Genomic DNA, 13978 nt, shown 5'->3' on the forward strand with positions numbered 1-13978 from the left:
TTAGGAGAGGTGGAGGATGGACTGACTTTCAGTTGCTAGTCTTGCTCTGGAGTAAACTGGTGGAAAAGCAAAAGCTTTCCTGTATTCCTCTCCCATTCTCAAGGAAACCCTGGATTATTCCCGATTTAAGACAGTCCTAATTTCTGAGTTCTCAAAACTGGGAACCTTGGGACCTAACTTATGGAAGCTCCAAAGGTGCTCTCAGAAGGAAAAGGAAAGTGTGGCTGAGTTCCATAACAGGTTACTGATGATTGCTAGTACCCTGAGTGTCCTTAGTGAAGAAAAGCCTCACTTGGACTGGGCCATTTTTCAACAATTCAGACAGGAAGTCAGACCTGAGTTAAAGGAGACGGCATTCGATAAAAGATTGTCCAGTTTAAGTGAATGTTACGATGCTGTAAAGGATCGTGAACAATTGCTTGGAGACCTCTGTCCTGCACATGTTCCAGGGTTAATAAACATAATTGAAGAAAAGGGCAATTCTGAAAAGGGGCAAGGAAAATAAAGAGAGTAGGGAGAGAAGCGAAAGGCCTAAGGCAAGAGAGAGACCAGAGGACGACAATAGGCAGGTAATAAACAAGTTGACAGAATCATATACTGATTCAGATAATATCAGGGTTATTGTGAAACATGAAATAGAAATACTCCAAAAACCCATTATAGATCGGTTAAACGAGGTGATGAGACAACTAGAAACGTTATCTGTAAAGACCCCAGAGCTGAGGAAACCACCAAGTTAGTTAAAGAGGAACTTGAGCATCTGCAAAGACCCCTTCTTGATCGATTGGATTCAGTTATGCAGAGGTTGTTCGAAATCACCCCACAACAAGCAACAGCTAATCCTCAAAATCAAGGGAGAGCTAATGACCAAAGAGGCTGTTGAGAGCCCCCAAGACGTTTCAGTTGTAACAAACTGGGATGTTTTTCTCAAAACTGTTACAGTAGCAAGAAGCGCTTTAGTAGGGGTTATGATAGAGATTTAGATTCACATACTTATACAAACAGAGTATGGAAAAAGGGACAAGGAAGAAAGGAGCATCTATACGAGATGGAGGTGAAGGCCAGTGCACATGGAAGACACTGCAATGCTTTGCTGGACACTGGGGCTCAATCATCTATAATATCTGAGGATTACTTTAATAATAGAGCCTTATGCCAAAGATAATATCACTCACCTTAAAAAATGAGTGAGAGTATCAGGTGTCACAACTTCCACGATTTGTGCTTCTAGGTCTGTAAATCTTAAGTTATACCTGCCTGAGTTCAAATTATATGCTTGGCAGGAGTTTCTGATTCTACCAGGATCCTCTCTTCCACATATCAAGCTGATCCTTGGTAGGGATTTTCTGTCTAGGTGTGACTTTAAATGTGATTATGTGAGGAAGGAATTATACCTATTGGGAAGGAGACATTACAAGAAGGGGGGAGCAAACTCATGAGTTGTGTAAAGAAAGGAGAAATGAGCCTCAAGAAAGGAACCATGAATCCCACGTGAATAAATTATCAAATGAGGAGTCAATAGCTGAAAGGAAATCAGAGGTAAATTACTGCAAGGTTAGAAGACGAAGGAGGGAAAAAAAAAAAAACAACAGAGAAGTCAAATACATCAGTTATGAGTAAATAGATAATGCATACAAAAAAAAAAAAAAAAAGTTTCGGCATGAAAAAAAAGGGGGGGGGGGAACCCAGGATATGAGAAGAGGAACACTTCGTAGAAAAATTTTTTATTTAAAGGGGGGACCTTTTGTTACACCCTGACAACCAAGAATGTAAAAATTTCAATTATCATGGTATAACAAGAAAATAAAAATATAAAATCCTATGTAAGTAGCTAATACAAGATATTTAAAGACAGAAAATATGCTTGCATCCAAGTCAAATAAATATGGCAGAAATTGTTTAACTCAATAATAAAAAAGGGGAATCTTATTTAAAAAAAAAAAGGATATGGGAAAAAAATAGGTTAAGTAAGACAAAGATGATTAGAGATAAGAATTTGTATGTGAGAGGCTAGTTTAACACTCGAAAAGAAGAGATTAAAATATTGAAGTAAATTCTAAAAAGGGGATTAATTTAGTATAGAGGCTAGCTTAAAACAAATGACGATCGCTCAAGTTCAATTCCTGAAGTGAGATGTCGTCATGTGAGAGTTGTGTACTAGGGACCGTAGCATGTTTTTGGCAGAAAAAACACCACTTTAATTGGTGAATGAGATCCACTCCAGTAGGGGGGGAAGAAAAGAAATTGAAGAAGGTGTCGATAGGGCCCATGCAGATAAAAGGGTTAGGACCCCCCCCCCCCCCAAGGCTTTTTTCCTCAAAGTTTCTTTACGAATTTTTCGTATGGGTAACACGGGTTTTCCTGAGTGATGGCGTAGGAGTTATCTTCGTCCGACGCAACAAGCAAACAAAGTGTGTGGGAATTCGATCCCGTATTCCTATTGCAAGAGATGAGGAATGCCGTATAGTTACAAGAAGGAAGGAATTGTCTAAGTATCTCATCATCCAGTACTCATATCGAGGGAAAGAAAATCCATATAGAAATCCGTGCCCACGTGATGAGTTCTATAACGATAGAATAGAAGATCCTGTGTGAGTCCTTTATTCAAGCACGAAAGGTATAGATCGTGAAAACCAGGGTTCGTCCTAGAAAGGTACTGAAAAATCATGTATCAATTGAAATCGCATATAGTTGCAATCATTGTTAATTACTGGACAGTAGAAGATATACTCGGACTTTAGTACAAATCAGAGTAGAATGACAGTAAACTAGTTTATGTTATTTGATAAGCATTCATGTGCTAGAGATTTATGTTTGCGCATGGTATCGCATATGAGAGTGTCTTAAAGGTCAAATGTATGTATGGGTATAGCGAAAGGATAGTTTAACTTATATTGTTTTGTTTTGTAAGTTAGATAAGGTAAACTGAAAATAAACATTAATGTCCATGGTATTATAGCAATATGGAGCATTCTGACTAGTATAAGTTTAAGTAAAGTTAATTTATTCCAGTATTATATGTGTATATTTATACGTATAAAGTCTGTTATGACGGCATGATCGCAAATTCCCATATAGGATTTTGTCCTAATATTTGTATTTTGCTTGTGTAATTTTATAATTTTTATTCTTAGTATTGAATTGTGTTTTATATAATAGAAATTGAATTGTACCATGTTTGAGATTTTAAATAAACTTTTGTTCACTAATAATACAGTTATCTGAAATTGCTGCCTAATGCACCACTTGAAAAATACGAACCTAATCGCGCGGGAAATGAATGTGTTAAGTTACGAGATAGAGGGTCACAACTGCTTAATAGTTTTATGCTCAGGCATATTTTTGTATTTTACTCCTTGTTTTCAAATTATATATCTTAAACTAAATGTCCTGAAAGGTGCAGTATAATATAAATATTAGGGACACTAAGGGGAGAAAAAGCTTAAATATTTGAATTTTTTAATATCTCGTGCATAGTTAAGTTTTGATTAAAGAAAATACAGAGATTCACTTGAAAGGAAAAAAGGAAAGTTTAATAATCGTAAATGGGGACACAACACCATCACTTACTGTTTCAACTAATTATCTCTTGGCAGGTGCATAAATTCAATTTCCTTCCTGCTATGTGATCTTTCCTCCTTCCGGTGTGTCTCTATAGTAGTCCCCCATAATAATCTCTCAGTATGCATCCATCATGCTAATTTGCCAGTCATCCTCATCATCCCTTGCAGCTTCTGATCAATAGCAGCAACCAACCATATATTTTTCCTGCTGGTTTTTATTTCACACCAAATAGAGCCAACAACAGATAAAATATATGGTTAATTGCTACTAATCTGTTGCTCTTTTTTTTGGCAGCAGTTCATCTGTTGTCATTATCACCCTTCCCTTCTTCCTGTCTTCTCTCCTCCCATGAAAATACTGCACCCTTGACATTCTCTCCCTCTACTACATTATCCTTTATGAACCAAGGCTCAGTAGTGCCTTTAATTTCTTGCCAGCTACACCAACCCAGTGCAAAAAACCTGCTCCCTCTTATTCTGTTGCTTCTGTTTTTCCTTAATCTGGTATTAGTCTACATTTCCTTAATGCTAAAAATGAGTTCATCTATTTGAATTTCACTAAGTCAGATGCAGATCTTTTAAGTTTAATGCAATGATTGACCCTTCTTGTTGCAGAAATATAGATTTGCAGAGATCGGTTCTATTTCCAGGCCTTGTATGTTTTTATTCTGCCAAGTCATAACATGGTAATGCCATTCACTTTAAACTTCAGTTCATTTCAGGACAGTCCCTTCAGACTGCAATATTCTGTATGAATAATTTCAATGAGCTTGTTCTTGTTTTAATTCCTTTATTTCAGAAATTACTTTGTTTTCATTGTGTGTTTTTTAATGCTTTTTTACCACTGCTTTTACATTATTGAACTATACAGTGTCTTATTTTTGTGATTTTTAATTCTGTGTTCATTAGTTATACATAATGTACATGTATGACCTAAATGTAAACTGCTTATCCTCTTAAGCAGTTTGCTCCATAAAAATACCCTGATAACGTGGCCTAAAGGACCTTGCTATCAAGGTATTTTTTTTATAAGTATATGCAAGTAATATATAATCAGTAAGATTTGAAATAATTCCAAGAATAAATTCATAACAATTTCAAGAAATTGTTTAATATTAAGCAATACTTATTGTTGAATTATTCCACATAATCCCACATAATAATTATGCAAATATATAATTGTAAAATATGACATAGTTTCAAGATAAAACTCGTTTTTCAGGATCGAAAAAATGGACTTCCTGAATGCTATAATTTATACAATATCAAAACATCTGGACTAGAAATAAATGAAATACAGGTAGAAGTGCTGAAATATGATGACTGTAAACTGCAGGAATTGAAACTGATAACTTTTATCATCTTGCAATAAAATTATGTATTGAGATTATGCATTAGACCAGCGTTTCCCAAATATTTCCTACGACGGAACGGAACACTTCACAAATCCTGAAATTTTAACGGAACACCTTGGTTAGAGTCGAGTATCATCAGTCTCGTATTCAGTGTAAAGCTAAGTACGCAATATCACTGCATCAGGCTGCATCACATTGCAAAAATGCGACAGCGCACACTACAGGCGTGCCGGGCCACATCTCATCGTATTGACCTTGCTTGTGATCGCACGTTTCCTAGAATAGATACCTTGGTACTCCACTCGCTCTCGGAGGTGTTGACAACTGCAGGTGGCTGCACTATCAAGGCCAGCGTGTGCTGGCCTTAACAGTACAATCTGCATGCAAAATGAGGAGCGCCTGATTTTCAAACATGTTTGAACTTGTCGCAGCATTTAAAACCATTCGAGGCTCATATTAATTTTGATAATTTTTCACAGAACACTTATTCACTTTCAGTGGAACACAATTTGGGAAACCCTGCATTAGAGAATGTCGATCACCAAATCATGTAATAAACATGACATCATTAGCATTTGTACAGCATAAATGATTTAGATGATTGATGAAGATCTTTATGATTATATTGGTGTGTGACGTTATACTGATAACATTTTTATCAGATTAAAGGTTGTAAATTATATGTTACTCCTTCCCCCCTTTATATATATATATATATATATATATATATATATATTTTTTTTTTTTTTTTTTTAATTGACTGATTGCTCATTAGAAATACATATCTCATGCGCTGACTTGATTCAGCTCCTCTTTTTTATGCTTGTATAAAATATATTATAAACAGTCATTTGTATAAGCATATACAAGTAATATAGAATCAGTAAGATTTGAAATCATTCGAAGAATAAATTCGTAACAATTTCAAGAAATTATTTATTATTAAGCAGTACTTTATGTTGAATAATCCCACATAATAATTAAGCAAATGTATAATTGTAAAATATGACATGGTTTCAAGATAAAACTCATTTTTCAGGATCGAAAAAATGGACTTCCTACACCTCGACTTCACCAACAGAATTCTTTCTCAGAGAACAGAAATGAATTTACTATATTTTCACCATTGTCCTCTGCCATAACATCAAATCATTCATCTCAAAATGAAAAAATATTATTTGAACCCCTTCCAGAAATACATAATCTCCACCAGAAAAGTAATCTCCAGAAATGTCGATCAGACCAGATTATTCGTGTTCTTAATAACAAGCTTTCTCTACATGATTGGTTTGGTGAGTGTTAATGTGATATATTTTATTCTCTGTAAATTATATATAATATTGTCCATCTGGTGTTATTCTTTTCCTCACTTGGAAACTAAAACTTGGTTATTATGATTATGATGAGAGCATACACATTTTTATGGCAGCCTCAAATTTTAAAGTGGTTTTCCCTTGATATTTGATCTGAATGTTATAAAGCAGGTTCATATATCAAGCTGAAGATATTGTATAAATCATTGCAATTTGCAGAGTAGTATTGTAGCCAAATTACATGTGTAGAAAGTTCTGCACAGAGTAGTCAGCAACAGCAGAAGAACAAAGGGTGTTCTATTTTTAACAATCTGCTTGTTCAAGGAATAAGGTGAGTTATGAAGTATAGCGTATGCCTGAAGGTGCTACCATTGAAGTAAATTACAGAACATTTAGAAAATGCCATATAAGTTTGCACTTTACATATTCTAGCCTTTCACAATTGACATGGTATCCAAGTTTTGCAAAACTTGATGAATAGAAGTACCCTTACAGGGAGCCATCAATAATAAACAATACAAACAATTACCAGATACAAAAGTGGACAAGGAGCTCAATGTAATAAAAAAAAAAAAAATACATGAGCTTTCTACTATGACTTCATTAAATTAGAAGAAATAAATCAGAAACTATAAAATTATTGTCTAATATGATTGTCTAAGAACGTTTCAATAAGTATAATGAACAAATGACAACAAAAATTAAGAGGTAAGACAGATAGTAAGAGGTAATAGAGTGACAGCATACTAACTGACAGGCAGCACCCTAATAAAAGACATTTGAACTGAGCCAAGAACTGCTTTAGAGACCGAATATGCCACTTCATTCCTCCAATAAGTGTAGTGGTGGTCCCACACTGGGCGGTGCAATTTATCTCCAACCCAAAGACAATCACAAACTGCCTGTTAGATGGAGAGCAAATATGCCAACCATGATGGCATTTATACCATAAATTGACTGTCCACAATTTAGACTATAAATTGGAGCTTCTTGCTATGGGCTTGCATGTAATCCTGGGTATTATGACATTCTTCTTTTCAGGTAATAAACACTTTTCTGTCATAATCTACTGTATCAGTACATTTGCACCCTGATCCACAAAATCTAATTTTTTGTGGATCAGGAATGCACAGATATTCTTGAGAAGCCACAAAAATCAAAATCTGTATAATCAAAAATTCAGAAGGTAGAAAGTAGCTACCACAATGAAATCAAAGAACTTAAAGAGAAAATAGAAAATGAATATGAATGAAAAAGATTTAATAATACAGAATACAGCAGCTGTCATGTTCTTACTTCATTCACTGCGTGGAAACAATGCACTGATAAAGTGTGCATGTGTGGGCGATCTTTATTATTGTTACTATTAACACCACACTTTCGTGAAACGAAAGACTCATTGTGGAATTGGTTTGTGTGTAACACAGTTACACACAAAGCCCATCACACTGTGCTTTAAACTCACTTGCTGTATCTGCACTGTGTCAGGCAGTGCATTCCAACCACCCTCTATGCATGGAACCTGCTCACACCCTCCTTATACAGCTTTCAGGGATGTCCCCTATAAAAAATTTCTTCCACATTAACCCATTACCAACTTAAATGTCTCAATCATATCCCTTCTCTCTTCCTTCTATTCACAAGGCTTTGCAAACTGCATTCCCTCAATCTCTCCTCATCCACATCTCAAAGACCAGTTACCACCTTAATCAGTCTTCTCTGGACCCTTTCCAATATATCCTCATCACCATGAAAACCAAGGGATCATATCTGTGTATAATAATTCATATGAGGCCTGATCAAGGCTTTATACAATGGAACCAGAACCTCTTTATTTCTGCATGTAAGGTCCCCCGCATCATTGCTATAATCTGATGTGATGACTTCATAACTTGTACACTGTGACATCGGAACTTCAAATCCTTATTCACTACCACTCCAAGGTCTCTTATCTCCTTAACTTCCTCTGAAATTTCCCACCTTGGAGGGCAACAAAGAGATTTTTCATCTCTTTGTTGCCTTCCAATTTTCCGAACCTTACACTTTGCAACATTGAGTTGTTAGCTCCATACTCGTGTCCACTCATACAATCTATTCAAGTCCTCCTGTAACGACACAGCACCTACTCGATTCCGCATCACTCTGTCCAGTTTTGTATCATCTGCAAACAGCTGTATGTACCAGTTAAACCCATTCCAATATCATTAATATATGAATTAAATAACAGTGGTTCCAAAATGGACCTCTGTGACACACTACTAGTGACTTTTCGCTTTTGAGATAGTGCCCCCCCCCCCCCCCCCACACACACACACACAACTTGCTGATACCTATGTGATAGCCTGTCTTTATTTCACACATAAAAATTAGAAGGATATTTGAAAACGCTGGCTTGCATTACAGGATCATTTATTTTTTCTTTCTCATCGTTCAGATCTTGCTCTATGCCTCGCCATTTCTGTCATCTCTGAAACTCGCTAATTGTGACCTTTCCTTCAAAGACTCTAACCAAGCTCTTTTTGGTCTGCTTCTTGATTGTCTTCCTGTAGTGATTCTGTTCAATGCTATATATGGTAATCTCTGAGAGGACATACTCTAGAGGTGTCTGAACTATCTTAATTATTGTTAAAGAATATTATCTGATATCTTCTCTATGGTTTAATTTGTGTTTGACTTATTCATTTGTTTTGTGTTCTGACCAGTGAATCTTATTTATTTTTCTTAAGCATTTCATTTTCATTTCTGTATTTCTTTCTAATTGAGTCTCCATGTCTTTCTCCATTTGTTCCATAGGTGTAATAATGGCTTTATTGAGTTTTAATTTGAGGCTTTTTGAAATTCTGTTAGTTTTTCCATATCTTGTGTAATTTATTGACATTAGACCATCTTATGTTAACCACCTTACCGGCCATTATGGATCAAATACGCATCATCATATGCTTCGTATCCATCATATATTTCAATGTAATATCAATGGTATTACAATTTTAATATGCACTTCGCATCCATGATAACTTTGACATCTTGGCCAGTAGGTTTATTTTATCATTTCTGTATTATCAAGGTTATGGGTAATGAGACTGCCAAGATATATAAATTGCTTTACCTTTTCAAGTACAGTCATCCCTCGACTTACGTTGGGGTTCCATTCCATCTGGCAGGACGAAAGTAAGTTTGGATGGTAGTCGATACATTAAATTAACAGAGTTGTATGGATTAGGGACTTAACAGTAATAAGTGCACTGTCATTTTCATTTTTAAACCTTATTGTAAAACTGAACTGTGCGTTACTGCCACTATAAAACAGGAGAATAATCGCCCAGATCTTCCTGCACAATCACATCTTCATGACCTTCCCTATGAGAAGCACCAGCATCAAGCTCTTCTGATGTAACCTTTTTTTTTTTGATGAAAATGTCCAATGTGCTTTGCTTATTCCTCTTATTCTTTTCATCATAAATTTGTTTATAGCAAGCAAATGCATCGTGTACTTTCCTTTCTATTAATAAGTAACATTCAACACTGGGGTCCATGTCTTCAGCCATTTTGAGAACATCGCTAACTGCAAAGAATATTTCTGCAAGACCCTTCACTATGAATTGTTTAACTACCTCACCTTGTTTCTCTTTTTTCTCTTGCTTTTCTCATTCTTCCTCTTCCACAACATGTTGTTCCTCCAGTTCGACCAATTCTTCATTGGGTACTCTTCAAGGGCACTTTCTATGAGATGAAAAATGTTGTCATCATTCACTTTGATATTCAGATTGTTTGCTAGGCCCACTATTTCTTCGCTCAATTTACAAAGGTCTTCATTTTTTTCAAAACATCCAAATTTGAGCACAAACCTTTTTAATGTCTTTCCATATGTGCCACTCATACATTGAGTTCATCCCAAACTACAGCAATATTTTTGGCATGATAAATATTGAATGCTTTCCAGAATTACATGAGAGTTTGGTCATTTCCTTTGGTAGCAGAAATGGCTTATAAAAAAAAGTTCTCCATAGATAATAAATCTTAAACACTACTAGAATTCCCTGATCCTTTGCTTGGATCAGTGAAGTAGTGTTTGGAGGGAGAAACATGATCTTGAACTTGGTGAAGATCACCGATATAAGACAGATGACCTGGAGCATTATCTAGAATTAATAAAATTTTAAATACTGCATTTTCTTTTACACAATAGCTTTCCGTTTCACTTGCATTACAGTTGATGTCCGCAAAACAATTTGTGAGTCATGCATGGCTTCTTATATCTCTGCTAATGAACTTGAAGAGTATGCTTCGTAATGTTTTTGAAGGCTCATGGATTCTCACTGTTTTGCTTTTGTGTGCTTTTGGTTCAGGTCCTCTATGCATGATGGAAGTAGCTTTTCCAATCACTGATAGGACTTTGTCGTTGCTTCGTCACTATCGTTGAACTGGCAGCTTCATTTCAAGATCAATTGCTTGCCTCTTTTTCTGTGATTCTTCACCAGGTTTTTTAATTGGACATGTAGGGGCCATGTTGCACAAAATATTGCAAAATATTTAATGATAAATACACAAATAACCTATTTTTTAAACACAAAATCAACAGAGGAACTGTTGAAGCAAACTGCCGAAGGAGGTTGCCGCTGAATGCATCATGCAACACTGCATTGATGTCGTAAAACTTCACTGCCAGCTCTAGCTTGCGAAGAAGATTGAAAATTATGGAGACAACTACCGTGTTTTGGGTAAAAACTTTCGTTTAATATAACTAAAATCTACATTCGACGTTTCGACCTTTATGTCAAGGTCATCTTCTGTAGCATACAGAGAACAAGCTACACTACCATCAAACTGGTTTGTTAAAGGTACTGACCAACCACTACAACAATTGTTGGCCTGACCTCTGGTGGAAAAAAATATATATATACATCAATGCTAGAGTCCTATTATTAGTATAATCTGTTGTAGAATTACATTGGGTGACAACAAGTCTATGTATCTATCTATATACATATATTAACATCTTGATTATACATGTACATTCCAGCCAGTTGGTATGGAATGGTTTCTAATACTAGCTGAAGGTTGGCTAGGGTCCTTACTTATGCTGGATCTTGTATATTAGGTAGGCTGAATGTATGCCATCTAGATCCTTGGAAATTTCATGCCATCTTTGTTGTTGATATTTGGGTGGTTTATCAGAATTTAGCAGGCTTCCTTAAATTTCCTTTCATACCAGGTTTTTGTATGGTGTAAAGAGCAGGTGCTTTTCCAGTTGATTTGGTGTAAGGTGTTGAGTGTGTGATCTGAGAGGCCTGCTTCACTATAATGGTTATATTTAATGTGTCTTATGTGTTCTTTCTTACGTATAGGGATTGTACGTCCTGTTTCACCGACGTACGGTAAGTTACAGGTGCAGCAGATGCAATAGACTCCAGAATGTGCCAATGGGAGGAGAGGATCCTTAGAGGAGTTGAATATGATTTTAAGTTCAGTGGGTGGCATTGAGGTTATAATGTTGTAGGATTCTGTTGATTTTTTTCTGATAACCCTTTAATGTATGAGATAGCTATGGTTTTACTGTAATCTAGATTCGTTTTTGTTGTTGTTTTATGGAGTATTTTTGTTATAGCCATTATTTATGAATGTGTCGCTGATAATTTTTAGTTCTTGTTTCAGGGCTTGCTGGTTAGAGCAAATTGTTGTAGTTCTGTTTTTGAGATGGTGAAAGTGATACAAGGGCTAGGGCATACCTCTTAAGCGATGTGCAGCCACATTGCCCTACGGCTGCGAGAAGTGGACGAGGGCTACTGCATCAAGGGTGGGTGCAGTTAAAGAAGCGAGCCCAGCAGGTGGACAGGATGTTGCGAGTGGGAACATTGAATGTTGGAAGCATGACTGGAAGGGGAAGAGAGGTGGCAGACATGAAGAGGAAGTTGGACATTTTGTGCATGCAGGAGACAAGGTGGAAGGGGGGAAAAGGCAAAGGAACTAGGAGACCGGTATAAATTGTTCTACTCTGGAGCGATTAAAGAGGGAAGGAATGGTGTCAGAATTGTGGTGTGTGTGTGTGTGTGTGTGGCAGAATGAAAGGTGAAGTACTGAAAGTGGGTAGGAGGTACAGGATCATGCACATGAAACTGGGTCTTGGAGAAGAGCAACTGGTTGTCTTATGTGTATATGCCCCACAAGTTGGCTGTACAGCAGAAGAGAAAGATGAATTCTGGAATATGCTAGATGAAGAAATGAGGGAATTGGAAGAAAACGAGATGGTGATTGTCGAAGGAGACTTGAACAGACACATAGGGGGACTGTGAAAGGGTGTATGGCGGCCATGGAGTGGGAATGATGAACCAGGAAGGAGAGAGGATTTTGAACTTTGCAGTGGCGTTTGATCTGGCAATTGTAAACTCCTTTTTCTGTAAGAGGGAAGAGCATTTGATAACATTTAGAAGTGGCAACAACAGTTTACTGATTGACTACATTTTGATTAGAAGAAATCATCTTAAGGCAGTAACAAATTATAAGGTAATCCCAACAGATCAAATGGTTCAACAACACCGGATGCTGTATGCAGACTTTAAAATAAGGTCGAAGATAAGGAAGCCATGGGAGGAAGACAATTAAGTGGTTTCGCTTAAAAGAAGAGAGTGTGAGGAACCTTTTTAGGGAGGTGCTAGAGAGGATTTCAGATGAACTAGAAAGTGTACAAGATTAGTGGAGACATAATTCAAAAGCAATTCTAAGCTGTGCAATTGAGGTGCTTGGTGAAGCATCCGGAAAGATTAGAGAGCAGGAGGAAGGTTGCTGGTGGAATAATAATGTACAAGAACCAGTGACGGCTAAGAGGAAGGCAAAGCAGAAGTGGGACGAGTAAAGAGTGGAAGAGGATAGAGAGAAAAAGCAAGAAGTCAAGAGAGTTGTTGCACAGGTGAATGCCATGGCATATCAAGACCTTTATGATCAATTAGAAATAAAGGAAGGAGAGAGAAAGATTTATCGATTGGCAAAATGTAGAAATAAAGCATCAAAGGACATCGTATATGTGAGGCAGATCATGGACTCTGGAGGAAGGGTATTAAGGAGGGATGTGGATATAAGAAACAGATGGAGAATATACTTTGAAGGGCATTTGAATGAAGAAAATGCAAGAACTCACCAAGAAGATGGGGAGCCTTATGAGGGGATGGTGCAGAAGAACATTAGTATAGTGGAAGTGAAGGAGGCCATAAAGAGGATGAAGAATGGAAAATCGGTGGGCCTGACAGGATCCCAGCAGAGGCATGAAAGACACTGGGTAAGAGGGAATTGACCTGCTGTGGGACCTGTTAATAAAAGTTTGTCAACAGGAAAATATACCCAAGGAATGGAGGGAAAGTACTCTTGGCTCCATATACAAGAGTAAAGGGGATGCACAAGACTTTAAGAATTACAGAGGAATAAAGTTGATGTCCAACAACAACGAAAATCCTAGAAAGGATTTCTTCCTTAATCTTCCATCAAGAATCCTTTCTAGGATTTAGAAATTGCAAAGAAATTGTGGAGATTGCAAAGGAGCAATTTGGCTTCATGCCTGGTTGATCGATGACAGATGTTATCTTTTTTGTTACGGCAGATGATGGAAAAGTTTCATGAGAAGCAGTGGGAACTATATCTGGTATTTATTGATCTGGAGAAAGCATATGATAGAGTGCCAAGACAAGAAATCTGGAGGTGTCTGAGGGAGAAGAAGGTACCAGAGAAATATGTCAGGCTGGTGCAGGAGATGCACAGA

The 13978-nt window shown here is 36.8% G+C and overlaps 1 protein-coding gene across 1 annotated transcript in view; it reads left to right on the top strand.

The window, feature by feature from the left end:
• The window catches only part of LOC150102960 (uncharacterized), a 353745-nt gene that overhangs the window by 74916 nt on the left and 264851 nt on the right, over positions 1–13978 (top strand). The window contains exon 4 of the mRNA XM_090398023.1: positions 5958–6210. Coding sequence (XP_090254149.1) covers positions 5958–6210 — 253 coding nt within the window. The remainder of the gene's footprint in view (positions 1–5957; positions 6211–13978) is intronic.

This window comes from Typopeltis vanoorti, chromosome 9 (assembly GCF_054136105.1).
Source record: "Typopeltis vanoorti isolate ZY-2024b chromosome 9, IOZ_Tvanoo_1.0, whole genome shotgun sequence".
Lineage (NCBI taxonomy): Eukaryota > Metazoa > Arthropoda > Arachnida > Uropygi > Thelyphonidae > Typopeltis > Typopeltis vanoorti.